This window comes from Neofelis nebulosa, chromosome 7 (assembly GCF_028018385.1).
Source record: "Neofelis nebulosa isolate mNeoNeb1 chromosome 7, mNeoNeb1.pri, whole genome shotgun sequence".
In the NCBI taxonomy this organism is placed as follows: domain Eukaryota; kingdom Metazoa; phylum Chordata; class Mammalia; order Carnivora; family Felidae; genus Neofelis; species Neofelis nebulosa.
In genome coordinates this window covers 62,381,606-62,402,850 of record NC_080788.1, presented here as the reverse complement: position 1 = coordinate 62,402,850, position 21,245 = coordinate 62,381,606, and the positions used below count along the sequence as shown (strand labels likewise).

The window sequence follows — 21,245 nt, the reverse complement described above, 5'->3', positions numbered from 1 at the left end:
GTGGCTTCTAACAGCCACTGTTCCTTAACCTGAGATTTTACTACCTAAGATCTGCAAGAACTTAGGGAAAGAAAATGGTGTAAAGAAAGCTCTTGAATTGTCATGTTACCTTGTACTGTCATTTACCTAGTGGGCCCCTCTACAGAGCACATGTGGCCATTGTTTACTTATTTCTAGCCCTGTTGCAAAAGAAGAGGCACAGCCTGTTAGTCTTCATCTCTTTGTTTTATTTTATTTTATTTTATTTTATTTTATTTTATTTTATTTTATTTTATTTATTTATTATTTTATTATTTATATTTATTTATTTATTTCAACTTTTTCTTTCCATGTTCGTGTTAGAAAAGAAACTATTTTTTTTTTTAGGTGTTCATTTATTTTGAGAGAGAGAGAATGCACACATGCGCCTGCTTGCAAGCAGGGGAGGGGCAGAGAGAGATGGAGAATCCCAAGCAGCCTCTGTGCTCTCAGAACCCAGTGTAAGGCTCAGTCTCACTAATCGTGGGATCATGACCTGAACCAAAATCGAGAGTTGGACGTTTAACTGACTGAGCCCCCTTGGAAGAGAAATTCTGTCAAGAATGCCATATGTTAGGAGCACCTGGCTTGCTCAGTTGGCAGAACATGCAACTCTTAATCCTAGGGTTGTGAGTTTGAGCCTCACGTTGGGTGTGGAGCCTACTTAAAAAAGTTAAAAAAAAGAAAAAAAAGAATGCCATATGTTAGTGGGAAATACTTTAGCAAGATAAGTTTTCTTTGGATGGATTGAATTGATGCCCTCAGAGTGGTGGTTGTAACTTTTAAGGAAGAAAATCCAGCTGTTCATTGTTTAAACCAAGGTGACTTTCCCAAACTGTCTACCACCAAAAAAAGCCCTAAAAGATCTAGAACTTTAATGGAAGAGAGAGACAAGGGGAAAGTTCTTTGAAGCCCTCCTACATGTTCCTCTTTTGATTTAAAATATTTTTTTTCAGGCGTCCTTGGGTATGTCATTTGGTTGAGTGTCCCATCTCTTTTTTTTTTTTTTTCAACGTTTTTTTAAAATTTTTTTATTTTTTTATTTTTTTATTTTTGGGACAGAGAGACAGAGCATGAACGGGGGAGGGGCAGAGAGAGAGGGAGACACAGAATCGGAAACAGGCTCCAGGCTCCGAGCCATCAGCCCAGAGCCTGACGCGGGGCTCGAACTCACGGACCGCGAGATCGTGACCTGGCTGAAGTCGGACGCTTAACCGACTGCGCCACCCAGGCGCCCCGAGTGTCCCATCTCTTGAGTGTGGCTCAGGTCATGATCCCAGAGTCGTGGGATGGAGCCCTGCATCTGGTTCCATGATGAGTGTGGAGCCTGCTTAAGATTCTCTGTCCCTCTGCCCCTCTCCCCTACTCGCATGTGCACGCTCTGTCTCTATCATAATAAATAAATAAAGTACTTTGTTCCTTTTAGTAATTTCCTGGAGAGAGGCCAGATATCCCCTTTCTTTGAATCTCAAACCCTGCAGTCTAAGAAAATGTATATATTTTTTAAGTTTACTTATTTATTTTGGGAGAGAGCGAGAACTAGAGAGAGCACAAGGGAGGGGCAGAGAGAGAGGGAGGGAGAGAATCCCAAGCAGGCTGCATACTTTCAGCGCAGATGCAGACTCAGCGCTTAATCTGCTGAACCATGAGATCATAACCTAAGCTGAAATCAAGAGTCAGACGCTTAACAGACTGAACCACCAGGCACCCCAGGAAATTTTTTTTTTTAATATGAAGTTTATTGTCAGATTGGTTTCCACGCAACACCCAGTGCTCATCCCAACAGGTGTCCTCCTCAATGCCCATCACCCACTTTACCCTTCCTCCCACCCACCATCAGCCCTCAGTTTATTCTCAGTTTTTAAGAGTCTCTTATGGGGGCGCCTGGGTGGCTCAGTCAGTTAGGTGTCCGACTTCGGCTCAGGTCATGATCTCGTGGTTCACTAGTTCAAGCCCCGCGTCGGGCTCTGTGCTGACAGCTCGGTGCCTGGAGCCTGCTTCTGATTCTGTGTTTCCCTCTCTCTCTGACCCTCCCCCCATTCATGCTCTGTCTCTCTCTGTCTCAAAAGTAAATAAACGTTAAAAAAAAAATTAAAAAAAAAAAAGAGTCTCTTATGGTTTGGCTCCCTCCTTCTCTAACTTTTCTTTTTCCCCTTCCCCTCCCCCATGGTCTTCTGTTAAGTTTCTCAGGATCCACATAGGAGTGAAAACATATGGTATCTGTCTTTCTCTGTATGACTTATTTCACTTAGCCTAACACTCTCCAGTTCCATCCACGTTGCTACAAAAGGCCAGATTTCATTCTTTCTCATTGCCAAGTAGTATTCCATTGTGTATATAAACCACAATTTCTTTATCCATTCATCAGTTGATGGACATTTAGGCTCTTTCCATAATTTGGCTATTGTTGAGAGTGCTGCTGTAAACATTGGGGTACAAGTGCCCCTATGCATCAGTCCTCCTGTATCCCTTGGGTAAATTCCTAGCAGTGCTATTGCTGGGTCATAGGGTAGTTCTATTTTTCATTTTTTGAGGAACCTCCACACTGTGTTCCAGAGCGGATGCACCAGTTTGCATTCCCACCAACAGTGCAAGAGGGTTCCCGTTTGTCCACATCCTCTCCAGCATCTATAGTCTCCTGATTTGCTCATTTTAGCCACTCTGACTGGCGTGAGGTGATATCTCAGTGTGGTTTTGATTTGTATTTCCCTGATGAGGAGCGACGTTGAGCATCTCTTCATATGCCTGTTGGCCATCTGGTTGTCTTCTTTAGAGAAGTGTCTATTCATGTTTTCTGCCCATTTCTTCACTGGATTATTTGTTTTTTGGGTGTGGAGTTTGGTGAGCTCTTTATAGATTTTGGATACTAGCCCTGTGTCTGATATGTCATTTGCAAATATCTTTTCCCATTCTGTTGGCTGCCTTTTAGTTTTTATTGTTTCCTTTGCAGTGCAGAAGCTTTTTTATCTTCGTGAGGTCCCAATAGTTCATTTTTGCTTTTAATTCCATTGCCTTTGGAGATGTGTCAAGTAAGAAATTGCTGCGGCTGAGGTCAGAGAGATTTTTTCCTGCTTTCTGCTAGGAAATATTTTTAATGGAGTACTTACTTTGTTTTAAAGTTCCACTAAAGTAAAACATGTTTTTATTATAATGAAGTTTAATTAACAGAACAGTGTTTACCAGTGCCCTGCATATGTTAAATTAGGAATGATTGCATTCTGGTCGACTGTAGTTAAGTTCTCTTAATCTTAAATAATTTAATAGACCTAAAATTGTTTTCCACAGCAAGAGGTAGTGAGTGTGAGGTTTTTTTTTTGTTTATTTTTAATGGTGGAACTGTAATTCCTCTCAAATTGGTAAAATAAATCTGTTAGAAAAGCAGTGGGCTCTTTGAAATAAGTTTTTGCTTTTTCATTTTTCTTAAAAAATATTTAGACAGTACAGGAAAATCCTGAAATAATTCCCTTTCCCACTATTCCTACATCAACTAGTTTTATTTTTCATGTTTCAAAAGTCAGCTTCTGTGAGTCTGTCCCCCACCTCCACTCCCCACCCGCCTGACAATATCCTGTGAAGTTTGAATTCGTGTTGAGTCTGGAATACCCTGTAATATGTTTTTGGTCTTTGCATTTTCTTAAGATACAAGCAATAACTATCCTTTGAGGTATTTGGTTCTCCATATTCCTGTCTTAGATCAGAGTCCCAGGTATGCACTTATTGTAGGGAGTCCCCTTATCCTTTTTAACTGCTTCTACCGGGAGGGTAGAGTCTGTGTCAACCCCACTGCATTAGAGGAGTCCAAAACATTTACTAGAGTCATCCAGCGTCTATAAAAACCTTTACAGCTTATGGTTCCCTTTGTCATTCATAGCTCCTTAACCAAGTCTGAATGTCCTCACCTTAGAATGCTACCCAACAATTTATGCACTTATTAGAGAAAAAGCCGAGACACAAGCTGCACCCTGCTCAGTGGGGAATGAAACTTTGAGTGACTTTCCCTCACAAAGTTCTTAATTCTTGCCGTTGCCTCCGGGTCCCAGGCCCACCTGCTGCTGGCAACTCTACTCCATTCACTTTCTCCCCCACCCCACTGGGAATAGCAGCCTCTATAACATAGTCATCCTGAAAGGTGCCACTTTGGTTTGCATTATCATCAGTCTTTCACCCAAGCTAATAGCTTAGCACAGATCACCTCAAAGTTAGGGTGAGTATTTCGTTATTTTGGACAGTTAAGCGAACTGTCCAAAAGATTAAAATATATATTTTTAAAATCCTGACAACTACTGGAAAACTCAGTGGTATTACTGTGAACTCAGATTTATGGCTGCCTTAAAGATATTCTAAGGTCGGTAGGGGACTTCTGAGAGATCCTTAGAATGTGAAGTTTGAGATGGAGCCTCTTATTTTTCCCTCTCTCACAATAAATATTTATACATCTTTGTATTACTTCACATACTAAGCTAATTTACTATGTCTTCTGATTTCTGCTATGGCACTTAAATCCTTATGACCTAGCCTTTTTGAAATTTGATCGTTAGAGTGGCATTTCTCAGGTGGGGAGCCTATGATCTGAACTCTGTACCAGAGGCTACTCTGGAGTTTTTTTTTTAAATACATCTCCCATCCTTTCCCCCCTTCCATCTCTTTTATTATTTCTTGTCATTAGTAAGCCATGAATACAGATAGAAGTATGTTGGTCCCCTCAGATTTGCTAAGACAGAAAACTGGTCAAGAACAACTGTGTTAGAAGGTTAATGGGTGGTTTGTTATAAGAAGAGACATGCCCTGACTTTAGAGCCTGAAAGTATCTACCTAATTGACCTGGGGCAGGGGAAGGTGTGGGGGTGGGGGGGATAAAGAGAAGTTATGGACATTTCCTATGCAGAAAAAAGTGGGCATGTTGTACATTAAGTGCAAGGTGCAAGTAGGGAGGGAGTAGTAGATGTTTCGCATATAGTATCTTTGCAGGGAGGAAAACCTAAATTTAATGAAAGAGAATATACTTGTGTATTATTTTTTGGTGAAGAGATTATTCTCAGTGATATCTTTGGGGCACATGTAAAAATAAGAAGCAGGACGCTTTCTGTAAGGTTTATATTGACCAAGCTGGGAAATTGGAACGCACAGCTCAGTGGTAGGTAGGTCACAGTGCTATAGTGTGATGTTTGGGTGCTGTCATTTCCTGTCCCTGAAAGCATTTGATAGGGAAAGAGCCAGTAAGGGTGCAAACAGGAGTGGCAGAGAGGAAAAATAACAAGGTCAGGAGGAGAGAGCTGGCAATTGCTCATTGACAAGATGAAGTTTAAAAAAAAAAAAAAGGCCCAAACAAAAAAGTCCATTTGTTAGGAGGAACTGAGTCCTAAATCAAGTAGTTCAGAATCCTTTTTAAAAACATAGTGGATCTTGGGGCGCCTGGCTGGCTCAGTTGGTGGAGCATGTGATTCTTCATCTTGAGGTTGTAAGTTCAAGCCCCATACTGGGTGTAGAGATTACTTAAAAATCTTAAAAAAGCACAGTGGATCTCCTAGAAACAGCTGAAACTAGATAAGGAAGCTTCAATTTTCTTGCTTGTAAAAATCACATCAAAAACCAAGAAAATCCTTTTTTCTTCAGAGTTGAATAAAACTACATTAGTCAAAGTAAGGAGATAGCTGAATTATCTTCTAATACCCTCTGCCTAAGCAAGAATTATTTTTAAAAGTTTCATGTATAGTCTTGCTTTCAACATTTTTGAGAAATAAAAGCATTTGGCTCAGCCCTGTAGTTCAGTACTTGTCACACCTGTTTTTTATTCCCCAGAACTTCTGTCCATCTTCCTGCTGGTGGTTATGCCCCCACTTGCCTTTTCGAAGACTTTGCTCTTCTTGCTTTTCTCCCATTTCATTTTGCTCTACTGTATTTCTTTCTGAAGCTTCTTCCTTCTCTTTTTTTCTTATCTGATCTTTCAGGTTCTTTCATTTGGATTTAGTTTTGCTCTTTTTCCCCACTCTGTTATCTCTTGGCTGGTTCCAGTATTTTTTTTTTTAATGCTTGTTTATTTTGAGAGAGCACACATGAGCGCACACACGCATGAGAGAGGGTAAGAGAGAGAATCCCAAGCAGGCTCTGAGCTGTCAGCCCAGAGCCTGATGTGGGGCTTGATCCCACAAACCATGAAATCATGACCTGAGCCACAATTGAGAGTCGGACATTCAACCTCCTGAGCCACCCAGGTGCTCCTCCAGTATTTTTTTTTTTTTTTAAGTTTGTGTATTTTGAGAGAGAGAAAGCATGTGCACAGGATAGGGGCAGAGAGCGAGGGAGAGTGTTCTCAGCCTAGACCGTGATATGGAGCTCGATCCCATGACCCGCAAGCTCCGACCTGACCCTAAATCAAGAGTTGGACGCTTAACTGATTGAGCTTAACTGATTACCCCCAATTCTAGTGTGGTTTATCACTAGCCCAGGTGCCCCTCCAGTATTTTTATACTGTAACAGTTTGATGTTCTTTTACTTTTTTAAAAATTATTTATTTATTTATTTTGAAGGAGACAGAGACCGTGTGAGTAGGGGAGAGAGAATCCCAAGCAGGCTCCACGCCGCCAGCACAGATCCTGACTCGGGGCTCAAACTCACAAAACCACAAGATCATGACTTGAGCCGAAACCAAGAGTCACATGCTTAACCAGCTGAGCCACCCAAGCATCCCATGATGTTCTTTTACCTATACGATGAACTATTTACTTTTAAATTCGTTTAGTAACAGCTTCTCTAGGAAGTTGACTTAGCTATCCAAGAGCATTTTGTGATCGCTTTACCATACAGGTAATACCTAATTAGCACATGCTCTCAAGAAAGGCCTTCACTGCTAAGCTAATATTTCCCTGTGTGTATATTGGTTTATTGAAGTTTTTGTACACAGCATATCTCTGGAACAAGATGCTCCATATAGATGAATTACCCCAGTACTGAAACTAAATCTTTGAAAATTTAAAATATAAAATCACTATACTTGAAGAAATTTTTGAATACTTACCTGGCAGGGGAGATACCATGATCAGGAAGAAATTTTTGATAGGTATTAGTATATAAGTTTTTCTTGCTGATTTAGTCAACTATTATGAATGGCAGTTGTATTGTGAAATATGGACTTCCAAAATAACTGAGCTGTGTAGTTTATGCATTTTATGCCTTATCTTTCTCCTCTGTTAACGTAGGTAAGAAGTGGCCATCGTTCTCCCCTCTTGGTAGTCTCTCTGCTCCCATCTTCCTGCATCTGATCTGCTCTGGGGTCAGGAGACCAGATGACCCTCTAGAGTTTAGGTTGGAAAACTCTGCTTTAGTGTTTGAATTTAGCAACAGCTATTTGGATTGCTTACACCCTTTTTTTTTTTTTTTCTCCCTTAAACATACTTCTTGTTTCTTGGCTATGTAGATAACCAGACAGTAGCACCTCTTTTATCTACACACCATAAAATCTCATCATTAGAATTTGGAAAAATGAAGTGATTTTCATGGACCACTTGCTCAGACTTGTTTACATTCTGACACTTCCACCAAACAGTGGAATGGAGGTACTGATTATCTTTCACATTTTTTTTTTTTTATGACTTCTGTTTCACTTTTGTTTTTGTCTCTATACCAGACTGTAAGTTTTTGTGACTGCGTTTAGGGATTCTCTGTTTTCCAGTTAAATACATGTGATGCCTGATTACAGAATACAGTAGTATCTTTTGTACTTTGTCGGATTAATTACACAGTAGAAGGAAAAAGAAAGCCGAGCTATCCTTCATATTCTTTATATCTTTCATACTCTTTAATATTCTATTACATTGCATTTACTTTTCAACTCTGCTGACCCTTATCTACCTTCAGGGGGGAAAAAAAAACATAAATCAGGAACCATGTCCTCCCCATATACCTCTTTGCTGGCCACTGTCAAGGTCTAGAATAATGATTACAGAATCCTTTAGACAGTTGCTTTGACTTAGTATAACACTCAGTTTATGAAGAATCCTACACCTTTAAAAACCCACACAGTCATAGAGATCTGGATTCCCCTATTTCACTTATGAAAACAGGCTAACAGAAGTTCTGATTTCCTTTTCCCATCATAAAATAGTAGTATCCTGCCTTAATATAGAACTTCCTGGATTCTGGAGTGTGCTGTGTACTTCTCTTATTCTGTCTCCTTTGAGTCTCAAACCACCCTGATAGGTGGTCAAGGCAGTATTATTATTTCTACTTTAGAGATAAGTAGTCTCAGGTTGAGGGTTAGGGCTGAATTCCATTTACCCCCAATTCCAGTGTGGTTTATCACTAGCCCAACTGTTCTTGAATACTACTCACCTCAGTGTATTTCATTTTACTTGTAAATTCATTTCAGAGTAACTGGCCTGCAGTGGTTTCTACTCTGGATTCTGAGACCTAGAATATGATCTTCCTTGCCCGTTAGAGATAACCTCTCTGAAATATATTTATTTTTTAAGTTAATTTATTTAATTTATTTAATTTGAGAGAACGAGAGCAGGGGAGGGGCAGAGAGAGGGAGAGAAAATCCCAAGCAGTCTCCGCACCGTCAGTGCAGAGCCTGATGCAGGGCTCGAGCTCTCGAACCACGAGATCATGACCTGAGCCAAAATCAAGAGTCAAATGCTTAACCAACTGAGCCATCCAGGTACCCAGCCTCTCTGAAATCTTGAAGTTTCTTTGCTTTTCTGCCTCAGGATGTTCAAAGTCCTCAGCCTCTCCATCTATCCAAGTCCAGAGCAACCACTTGCCATCCCATGTTCTTTCCTGTCTGTCAGCTGGGTGCCAATGAGGTCAGCTGCTTCTCAGAGTAGGACCTTATACCACCCTCACATACTCAGGCTGGCACAGGGTTGTAGTACTAACCTCCCTTATATCATTAGATAATGCTGCCATTATAGTAGTTATTACATCAGTGAGAGTCAAAGTGCTAATCTCTTTTAATAGTTAAGAAAACACCGTCATTCCAGTCTCTGTTTTAGGTTTTCTTGACTGCCTGCATACATGATGCTTTCTTGGTGGTGTGTGTCAGCCCACCTCCATGTAGAATGCCTGAGAGAACAGGAAGTCATGTATATGACAGTCCTGACTGGTAACATATCCTTGCCCTTTCCCAGATTGTTTCTGAGCACCTGTCACTGGGGGGTGCCCTGGCCTTTGTACTCAGATGCCCATCAGCAGGAATTCATCTTCTCGTTCTTGCCTTCTGTGTGGTGCATTTTAGGGCATTTTTAGGGTCAGAGCAGAGCCTGCCTTTCAGTAGAGTCAGAGTTCCGAAAACAAATTTTAAAATGCCTCATCATTTCCTGTACTCTCTGCTGGATGGGGAAAGCCTAAAAGTATCCCTTTTAATTCTGTCCTTTACTCTTTAGACTTCCATTTACTACCTACCACACTCTGACAGTGAAAGAATATTCCTTCTGTCTTAGAGTCAACAGAGTAAGGCTTTTGCAGGGACAGGGGAGCAATCTCTGGGCGATATAACTGGATTAAGATATTTCTGTATTAAAAAAATACAGATGTTGCTGTTGTTGATGTTGTTTGCCATAAGCCTTGACACTGTCCTTTATGGTTTATCAGAGACTGTGATCTTGGGAGAAGAGATGCTGAGTAAATATTTTAAATAGGTGCTTAGACCGGAAACATTCAGGAACCTGTGGTTTATGAGAGTAAATGTAAAATATGACAAATGTGATCTGAAACTAATATACCACTGTATGTTAACTATACTGGAATCAAAATAAAATAAAATAACAAAAATAAATGTGATCTCTTCTCCAGAAAAAAAAAAAATCTTTGGAAGATTATTGGAACTCATTTGAAGTCTTTCTCTATGAAATAATAATACATGAGTAATAATGAGACTGGCCCCCAGATTTTAAGTGATTGTTTATCTTTGGGTGGTGAACTACAAGTGTTTTTTGTTGTTTTTTTTCTTTTTTTTTTTTTTAACTTTAAAAATGCTTTCCTGTGTATTCAAAGGTTCATATAATGAACATACATTGTTTTTAAAATTAGATTTTGGGGCTCCTAAGTGGCTCAGTCAGTTGAGGGTTGGACTCTTAGTTTCAGCTCAGGTCATGATCTTGTGGTTTTTTTGGGTTTGAGCCCCAGTCAGGCTCTGTGCTGGCCAGGTGGCATGGAGCCTGCTTAGGATTCTCTCCCTCTCTCTCCTCCCCCACACCTCCGCCTTTTCCCCACTCGTGCTGTCTCTCTTTCTCAAATAAAATAAATAGGTTTAAAAATTTTTTTCTTGTTTATCTTTATTTATTTTTGAGAGACAGAGCATGAACAGGGGAGGGGCAGAGAGAGAGGGAGACACAGAATCCGAAGTAGGCTTCAGGCTCTGAGCTGTCAGCACAGAACCTGATGCGGGGCTCAAACTCACAAACCGTGACATCATGACCTGAGCTGAAGTCAGACACTTAACTGACTGAGCCACCCAGGTACCCCAAAATAAAATTCGATTTTATTTAATTTTATTTTTTTTAATTTAAAAAATTTTTTTAATGTTTATTTATTTTTGAGACAGAGAGAGACAGAGTGCAAGCGGGGGAAGGGCACAGAGAGAGGGAGACACAGAATCTGAAACAGGTTCCAGACTCTGAGCTGTCAGCACAGAGCCCGACGCGGGGCTCGAACCCATGAACCGTGAGATCATGACCTGAGCCGAAGTCGGACGCTTAACCGACTGAGCCACCCAGGTGCCCCTAAAATTCGATTTTAAAGATTTATCGAAAATTGGATACTTTTTTAGAAAGTAAATATACAAACACCTTAGTCCAGCCTCTCAGTCCTGAAAGGCACATTTGTAAGAATTTGTGTTCTTTGAAAAAAAAAAAAAATCTCTCTTTTTTTCTTTTTTTTTTTTTGAGAGAGAGCTTGCACACACATCGGCAGGGGAGGAGCATAGGGAAAGGGAGAGAGAGAATCTTAAGCAGGCTTCATGCTATCAGCATGGAGCCTGACAGGCTTAATCTCATGACTGTGAGATCATGACCTGAGCTGAAATCAAGAGTCAGATCTTAACCAACTGAGCCATTCAGGCGCCCCTAGAATTTGTACCTTTTAAAGTAAAGTCACCTATGTTATTACAGTTCCCCTAAAACCCTGTCACATATAAATGAACTTGGTTGTTCACCAGTGGCATGACAGACCCTGTTGAGTCAGCATCATGGGAGATGAGGTCGCTTTATTGTCTCACTTCTTTTGAAATTGTAGGAAGGAAAAAAACGAGGTTCCCTTTGCTTGCTCAGGTTTAGCCAGGTCAGGAAAGCCCTTTTTAAGTGAAAACATTTTATTTTCTTCTTTTTTTTTTTTGGTAATATTTACTTTTTTATTTTTGAGAGAATGTGCACGTGTGCTCAAGCCAGGGAGGGGTAGAGTGAGGCAGGGAGAGAGAGAATCCCAAGAAGGCTGCACGGTGTCAGTGCAGAGCCCAATAGGGGGTTTGCTCTCATGAACCACAACATTATGACCTGAGCTGAAATGAAGAGTTGGTTACTTAACTGATTGAGCCACCCAGGTGCCCCAAGACCTAGCCACCCTTAACACATGTGTGATGTTGGTAGCTAACCTTTACCCTCTCAGCCTCTTCATAGTCTCAGTGGTAGAAGTACAAAGGGCCAAGACACTGGAAGAGGTTTCATAACTAACCAATAAATATTGACTACCTATTAGGTTTGTTGTTGTGCTATTTCTTATAACCAAAGACAGTACAAAAGGTGTTTTATGCATTATTGCCTGTAGATACATATTGTCAGCATAGGAAGTTGATACATTTTAACTCAGTTAACTAAGAAATTGAACCCTTTGGCCTCTTTTGGATTCTTTCACACTGACCTAAAAATTATCTTCCTTGAGCGATTAAAATGTGAAATGGTTGAAAAGTAGGCTTCAGAGGAGAAGCATTGGGATTTCTTTCTAAATAGTGATGTAGGTGTTGAAATGTTAAAGCTTGAAAGGTAAATTCACTTCTAAAGGAGAGTTGCTGTCCATTCATTTAATATATCATTCTAGAACATGTGGCTGGGTTTTTTCCCCCAACTTTTCCCTTCTTCCTAACTCTTAAGTACACAAATAAGTAGCAATTAAAATAAGGGTAAATTAAAATAAAAAATCAAAAGATTAAAATCCCCTTCACAATATTTTAGTCTGGCAGTGTGTGGGTTCTTAAGAATAGCTCATAAAGGAGGCACCTGGGTGGCTTAGTCATTTGAGCGTCCGACTTTGGCTCAGGTCATGATTTCACAGTTCATGAGTTCGAGGCTCACACCCAGCTCACTGCTGTCACCCTGTCAGTACAGAGCTCGCTTCTGATCCTCTATCCCTTTCTCTCTGCCCCTCCCCCACTTGCACTCTCCCAAAAATAAATAAATATTAAAAAAAAAAAAAAGAATAGCTCAGAAGGAACGTTTTTCTTTCTTCCTTCCTTCCTTTCTTTCTTTCTTTCTTTCTCTCTCTCTCTCTCTCTCTCTCTCTCTCTCTTTCTTTTTTTCTTTCTTTCTTTCTTTCTTTCTTTCTTTCTTTCTTTCTTTCTTTCTTTCTTTCTTTCTTTCTTTCTTTCTTTCTTTCTTTCTTTCTAAGTTTGTTTATTTTTGAGAGCGAGAGCAAGCACATGCGCTTTCAGCTCAAAGCCCAGTGCTGGTTTCTGTCTCACAAACCATGAGGTCATGTCCTGAGCTGAAATCAGGAGTCCAGTGCTTAACCAGCTGAGCCACCCAGGCACCCACAGCAATATTTCTAAGATGGAAACACCATGAGAACTATCCCTCCCCTGCCCCCAAAATACACCTCCAAAATAAATTTACTTCTGATCTTAACTGTTGTGAGGTAGGAGATTAATTTATGATTACATTATAGAAGAAGCAAAGACTTTGTTAAATAGTAAACGTAGACATTTTATATTAATACCGGATCTATTCAATGTGATGCTGGAAAGACAAGGATTATTTTTTGTAGTACATAAAATAAAGAGGTATGGTTTAACATAACCAAATAGTATTTGCAAATTTTTAAAGTAATCACATAGTCCTTTTATAATTAAAGTGCTTGATGAAGGCAATTTTATTGGCCTTGTGGTAATTGTGTATTACCTGCCTGTTATTTGATAACACAAATTTCAAGATCCTTCTATGTAGACGTAACATCTCCTGTGGATGATACAATTTAAACATCATGTTGTAGTGTTATATATTGAGGTTGAAAAAAGAAAAATAAACACATGTATATATATTTAACAATCTACTCTCTGCCTCCTTGCAATTGGTACCAGTGCTCCCATCCATGCCAGGGATCGGCCCTTATCCTTTCTGTGCTTTGTACAGTTTTCTCCTGCTAACAAGCTATATTCCCTGCCTTCCTGGGACCCATTCCAGAATTAAACCATCCTGCGTATAAAACCCGCACATACCAACCCCTAGCAATTACTTCCCTCTCTGCCACAGGAAGCATTAGAAGCTGTGTTTTGTACCAACTTAGTTAGTTCAGTTGATTTGCCCTAAGTTTCACATCTTTGTATTTCTGTTGTGATTTTAAAAAAATAACATTACTTAAATTTCATGTTGACTATATCCATTATCTACTATCTCTCAGAAATTACAAATTGGGAGTTCTGAAGTTTTAAAACCAGGGTTTCAAAAATCCATACCGTTCTTCATATAAAGTATATTTGTTTTGGGTCAAAAATAGTAGAGACTCTTGTAATCATTTTGATGAATATCAGAGACTCAACTCTTGACTTTTCTAGCTTTTCCCAATAAAGTGCCTGTTTCAGTTTTCCTTTTTCTTTTCTGCTTGTAGTGGACATTTGGGAGCAATAAAAATAAGAAGAAAGGAAAGGCCAGAAAAATAGAGAAGAAAGGAACCATGAAGAAACAAGCCAACAAAACTGCTTCCTCAGGCAGTTCGGATAAAGACAGTTCTGCTGAGAGCTCAGCCCCTGAGGAAGGTGAGCCAAGCAGCCCAGACCTGGGGGTGAACCCCCACTCTTGCCAGGTTGAAGCTACAGAGTCAGAAATGGGGGGGAAAGGGGCCTGCATTACAGCATCGCCCCTGTCTTTTTTTTTTTTTTTTTTAAACGTTTATTTATTTTTGAGACAGAGAGCATGAACGGGGAAGGGTCAGAGAGAGAGGAAGACACAGAATCCGAAGCAGGCTCCAGGCTCTGAGCTGTCAGCACAGAGCCCGACGCGGGGCTCGAACTCACAGACCTCAAGATCATGACCTGAGCCAAAGTTGGACGCTTAACCGACTGAGCCACCCAGGCGCCCCTCATCGCCCCTGTCTTTATTGCAGTGGTCCATAACCTTTTCAGTGGTCATGAATCCTTTGAGAATCTGAATGAAGCAAGGAAAACAGATACAATTCCAAAGGGTTAGTGAGACCCCTGAAGCCCATCCAGGAAACCTATGAGGACTTCCTGCATTAGAGTCTCAACCCACTTTACCCTGAGTGTATTCCCCTTTCTAATGTTTTTTATTTTTGAGAGACAGAGACAGAGCAGAGTGGGAGAGGGCAGAGAGAATGGGACACATAGAATCCGAAGCAGGCTCCAGGCTCTGAGCTGTCTGCACAGAGCCCAGTGCGGGGCTTGAACCCACAGACAGCGAGATCATGACCTGAGCTGAAGTCAGACACTTAACCGACTGAGCCTCCCAGGTGCCCCTTTCATTTCTTTTCCTTTACACATGCATAGTCTGGCCAGGGAGGAAAATCCCTGAACCAGATACAAACTCTGTTTGAAAAAAAAAAAAATGTTCTTGAGGCACCCGGGTGGCTCAGTTGGTTGAGCGTCCTACTTCAGCTCAGGTCAAGATCTCACAGTCCGTGAGTTCAAGCCCTGTGTCGGGTTCTTTGCTGATAGCTTAGAGCCTGGAGCCTGCTTCAGATTCTGTCTCCCTCTCTCTCTGCCCCTCCCCTGCTTTCTCTTTCTCTCTAAAAAATAAATAAAGATTAAAAAAAATTTTTTTTAATGTTCTTATTTTGAAATCAAGTCCAGAATTTTTGCTAATACTAGAATGAAAGTGAACTTGTTCCAAGACTAGAATGATAAACTTTACATTTCTTTTAAGAAATAACATGTATGTACAAACTGGCTTGTATAGAATTAGTCCAACCTGGTTTTAAGCACATGCCTGTGAAGGTTTGCTCAAATTGAGTCAAGCAGAGTTCTTATTAAATTGCTAGTTTAGGGGCGCCTGGGTGGCGCAGTCGGTTAAGCGTCCGACTTCAGCCAGGTCACGATCTCGCAGTCCGTGAGTTCGAGCCCCGCGTCAGGCTCTGGGCTGATGGCTCGGAGCCTGGAGCCTGTTTCCGATTCTGTGTCTCCCTCTCTCTCTGCCCCTCCCCCGTTCATGCTCTGTCTCTCTCTGTCCCAAAAATAAATAAAAAACGTTGAAAAAAAAAATTTAAATTGCTAGTTTAACTTTATACTCATTTGTAATGTATACTGCCTTTTTCCATCACCTCTTATCCTGTCAAGATCCAGTTTCATTGGGAATTCACCAGTCAGTGTCATGACTCATTAAAACACTGAATTTTTTTAATGCTAACTAATAGATGTAGAAGAAATGATAGAAGATCACTGTTTTTCAACCATCATGGTAACAATTGCTTTACTTAAGAATTGTGAGTGTTAAAACCACTGGATGAAAGTTTGTTGGAGAACAAGCTGTTTACACAGTCTCAAAGTATCTTCTTAACTTCAAAGGAGAAAAGGGTGCCTTTACAAAGGAAAAAATCTGGGGGATACTACCTAACCAAGTAATCCAAATTACTGCCACTACTAATAGAACAAACATATGTCAGGTGCTTCCTGATGAAATATTTTAAAAAGATACTTTAAAAATCACTTATGGATTATTGCCAAAAATTCGTAACCTGAATAGTTTGTTGTTGAAACCAGCCAGCCCAAGTTGGAGAACATTTGACAACAGAATTTATTTAAATTTGAATTAGTTAAAAATTAAATAAAATTTAAAATTGAGTTTTTCAATTAGTTGTACTAGCCATATTTCAATTGCTCAGTAGCCACACGTGGCTTCTGTTCAGATAGACAGTATTTTCGTTATCACCTCACAGAATTTTCTTAGATAGTTCAGGCTTATACTCTTCAAAGATTCAATGGCATATGAGGCACCCGTCTGGCTTAGTTGGTTAAACGTCCGACTTCAGCTCGGGTCATGATCTCGCGGTCCGTGAGTTCGAGCCCCGCGTTGGGCTCTGTGCTGACAGCTCAGAGCCTGGAGCCTGTTTTGAATTCTGTGTCTCCCTCTGTCTCTGACCCTCCCCCGTTCATGCTCTGTCTCTCTCTGTCTCAAAAATAAAAATAAACGTTAAAAAAAAAAGAAGAAAGCAGGGGTGATAGTGATTATCAACACTGGGTTGGGGGGGAGGGGTTCCCCTGTGTGGCCCTAGTCTTCTGTAGCATAACCTAATCTTGCGTTTCGGCCTTGTAGGTGAAGTGTCAGACTCTGATAGCAACAGCTCCTCCTCCAGTTCAGATTCAGACTCTTCTTCAGAAGATGAAGAGTTCCATGATGGCTATGGAGAAGACCTCATGGGTGATGAGGAAGACAGGGCCCGTCTGGAGCAGATGACAGAGAAGGAGCGAGAGCAAGAACTGTTCAACCGCATAGAGAAGAGGGAGGTGTTGAAAAAAAGGTAAGGTTGTGACTTCTTAATGATAAAATAATTCTCCAAAATTCACATTTGCAGCCCATCATCCCAGGATTCAAGACTTAGAACTTCTTATGATTTGTGAGTTACATATCTGATCATCTTTTCAGCATGGTTTATGTATTTTTGTTTAAAGTCTCAAACATTAAATTGCTTTTTGATAGTCAAAAGCTGCTTCGTTGTTTTCTGAATTACTTTTGCCTTATTTAAATGGTAAAAGTTCTTCCTTATCTCATAACAGAATCTCACGGTAAAAATAAACATGCTTTGGGGCGCCTGGCTGTCTCAGTCAGTGGAGCATGTGACTCTTGATCTCGGGGTTGTGAGTTCAAGCCCCCTGTTGGGTGTAGAGATTACTTAAAAAAATTTTTTTTAAAGAAATAAACGTGCTTTTTGTCTCTAGAGATAAAATTGTCCTCAGAAGTAGGAACCTTTTCTGCCTACTTAATGTCATGAAAGAAAAACAGAATTTGTTCTGATAGCAGTTAGTTCCATTTCATCTGGGAGCCTGGGTTCCCTTGTGGAGACCATATTAAGTATAGTAAGTTATCCTAAGCAAGAATGTTTGGCTTTCAGTCAGCTGCAAGTAATAGACATTTGTTTTGAGTATAAATGCTTCTGAGGTTACCTGTTTTGGAACAAACAGGACAGAAGAAACTGCTGGAATTGCCCAGATGGTTAGGGATGACTTAAAGTTTGTATTTCTTTACAGTAGAGAGCAGAGGGTCTTCTATAAGGCCATCAAAGCCCTATATTAAAATCACATAGTAACTCGAGAGTAAGGGGTGGCTTATGTCCAGCTTGGTTTTTATATTTTTCACCTTATATGAATGAGGCAATTGACTGAGTCAGTGCCTTTTTTTAGTGACTAGAGGAAATGTTTACAGAAATGATAAATAAGATGGAAGCTCAGAGCCATACACAGAAAATTGAGATTTTTTTTTGTAGTTCATTTGTTTAACTATATGACAGTGCAGTGGTGTAACTCAGTAACTTCTCCTTTTCACTTAATAAGTTTTTATGTGGATCTCATTTAATCTTAATAACGATCTTTATATGTAAACACCATTAGCATCCCACTTTATAACCAACAGCACCAGTAGTGAGATCCTCTGTTCAGTAATGAGATCCTTGTTAGGTTCTTCACCTATTGTAGGGCTGCCTCTTTTAAAAAAATTTTTAAGGGTGTGTAGGTAGCATAAAAGGCTCTGTGCTGACAGCAGGGAGCCCGAGTGTGGGACTTGAACTCATAAACTGTGAGACAATGACCCAAGCCAAACTCGGACACTCAACGGACTGAGCCACCCAGGCGCCCCAAGAGTCTTAGAGTTTTAGATCATTGATCCATTTTTAGATCATTTTTTTTATGTGTTGTGAGGTAGGCATCCAGTTTTATTCTTTGGCATCTAGGCATCCAGTTAGTCTCAATACCACTTGAAGAGACTCTTCCTTTCCACAGTCTTGACACACTTTTCAAAAATCAGTCCTTACATATATAGGTTTATTTGTTACCTCTCAGTTCTATTCTTTTTATCTATATGTCTGTCTTACATGGTTTTGTTTACTGTAGCCATAGCCGTGTGGTCCATTTTTAACTTGGGAAGTGTGAGTCCTCCAACTTTGCTTTTCTTTTTCAAAATTGTTTTGGCTATGTGGGACCCTTTGCATTTCCATATGAAATATGTAATATCAGCTTGTCCATTTCTGCAAAAGTGAAAAAAGCAGTTGGGATTTTTACAGTTGGGAAATTGTGTTGAATCTGTATATATATCAAATTTGGAAATGTTGCCATCCTAACAATATTAACTCTTTCCATGAACCTGGTATCTTTCTACTTATTTAGGTATTCTTTAATTTCTTTAAACACTGTTTTACAGTTTTTGGTGTAGAAGGCTAGCACTTGTTAAGTTTATTCCTAAATGTTGTATTGTTTTGGATGCTATTATAAATTGAATTGTTTTCTTTGTTTCATTTTCAGATTGCTCCTTGTAATATATAGAAATACAGTTAATTATTGTATATTGATCCCTCCCCTTCCAAACTTGCTGAGATCATTTATTAGTTTTTAGTAGATTCCTTTAGGTTTTCTATACATAAGATCATGTAATCTGCAAAAAAAGATAAATTTGAGGGCTTCTGGGTGGCTCAGTTGGTTAACGGTCCAATTTCAGCTTAGGTCATGATCTCACAGTTTGTGAGTTTCAGCCCTGAGTCAGGCTCTGTGCTGACAGCTGCGAGCCTGGAACCTGCTTTGGATTCTCTGTCTCTCTGTCTCTCTGCCCCTCCCCTGCTTACACTTTATCCCTCTCTCTCCCTCTCTATCTCTCTCTCTCAAAAATAAATATTAAGACATTAAAATTAATTTTTAAAAATAAATTTTATTTCTTCCTTTCTAATATGAATTCCTTTTATTTTTCTTGTCCTCCTGTTTCATGTTGAGGAGGAAGAGTGAGAGCATCCTTGTCTTATTTCTGATCTATGGTGGAAAGCGTTCAGTGTTTCATCATTAAGTGTTATATTACCTGTGGGTTTCTCATAGATGGCTTTTGTCCATTTGAGGAAGTTTCCTTCTATTCCTAGTTTGTTGAGAGTTTTTATCAAGACAGGTTGTTGGATTTTGTCAAAAATATTTTCTGGGTCTGTTGAGATAGTTGCGAAATTTTTGTGCTTTATTAATAATCGATATATTACAATGATTGATTTTCTTATGTTGAATCAACCTTGCATATCTGGGATAAATCCCACTTGGTCATGGTATGTCATCCTTTTTATAAGTTGCTGGGTTTCATTTTCTGCTGTTTTGTTGAGTTTTATGTCAGTATTCATAAGAGATATTAAGCTATACTTTTCTTTTAATGTCATTGTCTCGTTTTGGTGTCAGGGTAATACTGGCCTCACAGAATGATTTGAGAAGTGTTTCCTCTTCTTTTTTTTTTGAAAGAGTTTGTGAAGAATTGGTGTTATTTCTTTTTTTAAATGTTTAGGAGGATTCTTCAGGGACACCATGTGGGCATAAGCTTTTCTTTGTGGGAAGTTTTAAAATTACTATTTCAATCTCTTATTACAGATCAGTCTAGATTTTTCTGTTTTTTTCTTGAATCGGTTTTGATGGTTTTTGGCTTTCTAGAGATTTTTCCCATTCCATCCAAATTACATACTATTGCCATACAGTTGTTCATAGTGTTCCCTTATGGTATCTTTTTTATTTCTGTATGGTTGATGGTGTTGTCTCTTGTTTCATACCTGATTTTAGTAATTTGAATCTTCTGTCGTTTTATCTGTGCCAATTTATATAAAGGTTTATCAGTTTTGTTGATCTTTTCAAATAGTCAACTTCTGGTTTCATTGATTATCTCTATTGTACTCCAATTCCATGTTTCATTAATTCCTGCCATAATCTTTATTAATTCTTTTTTTCTGCCTGGTTTACATTTAGTTTGCTCTTCTTTTTCCACTCTGTTAAGGTACAGGTTAAGTTACTGATTTGAAATCTTTCTCCTCCTTCTCCTTCTCCTCCTCCTCCTCCTCCTCCTCTTCCTCTTCCTCTTCCTCTTCCTCATTCTCATCCTCTTTCTCCTCCTCTTCCTCCTCCTCTTCCTCCTCCTCAAGTAAGCTCTATACCCAACATGGGGCTTGACCTCACAACCCTGAGATAGGAGTCACGTGCTCTACCAATTGAGCCAGCCGGCCACCATCTTCTTTTTTTTTTTTTTAATTTTTATTTTTTCTTTATTTTTTTGAGAGAGAGCATGTGTACACACACCTCAGAGTGTATGAGTGGAGGAGGGGCAGAGGAAGAGAGAAAGAGAATCTTAAGCAGTAAATTCATTAACAGTTCTCTTTTATATTCCCTTATAAAAGTACATTAACAGCCTTAATTATGAATGAAAAGGACATAACAAAAGAAATTTGTGTACTGTGTTAAAAATTAAGTTAAAAAATTGACGGGGTTATTTTAAAGGGTTATGGAAAGAGTTTAGTGTTTTTTATATTCCTTTATTCCTTCCATAATGTTCCTTACATTTACGTACAAAAAAATAGTTTTGTTTTATAAAAGCCTGATTTTTGTTATAGGAAAGGAGCCTAGATTACCATTTGTTAAAGACAATAGGATGTTTATTCATTATGTTTGCTGGTGTGGAGGTGGCGTTGTGGCATTTTTCCTAATGAAAGATGGAAAGTGGTGGGGTTTTTTTGCGCCCCCCTTTTTTAAGGTTTATTTATTTATTTATTTCAACTTTTTTTTTTTTTTTTTTTTTTAATTTATTTTTGGGACAGAGAGAGACAGAGCATGAACGGGGGAGGGGCAGAGAGAGAGGGAGGCACAGAAGCGGAAACAGGCTCCAGGCTCTGAGCCATCAGCCCAGAGCCTGACGCGGGGCTCGAACTCACGGACCGCGAGATCGCGACCTGGCTGAAGTCGGACGCTTAACCGACTGCGCCACCCAGGCGCCCCAAGGTTTATTTATTTTTGAGAGAGAGAGACAGACAATCCCAAGCAGCGTTTTGCACTGTCAGCACAGAACGCAATGTGGGGCCTC

General features: G+C 39.7%; 1 protein-coding gene across 1 annotated transcript in view; it reads left to right on the top strand.

Moving 5' to 3' along the window:
* Positions 1-21,245, top strand: part of RTF1 (RTF1 homolog, Paf1/RNA polymerase II complex component) — a 53,109-nt gene that overhangs the window by 12,563 nt on the left and 19,301 nt on the right. Inside the window, exons 3-4 of the mRNA XM_058738137.1 lie at positions 13,828-13,975; positions 16,485-16,689. Coding sequence (XP_058594120.1) covers positions 13,828-13,975; positions 16,485-16,689 — 353 coding nt within the window. The remainder of the gene's footprint in view (positions 1-13,827; positions 13,976-16,484; positions 16,690-21,245) is intronic.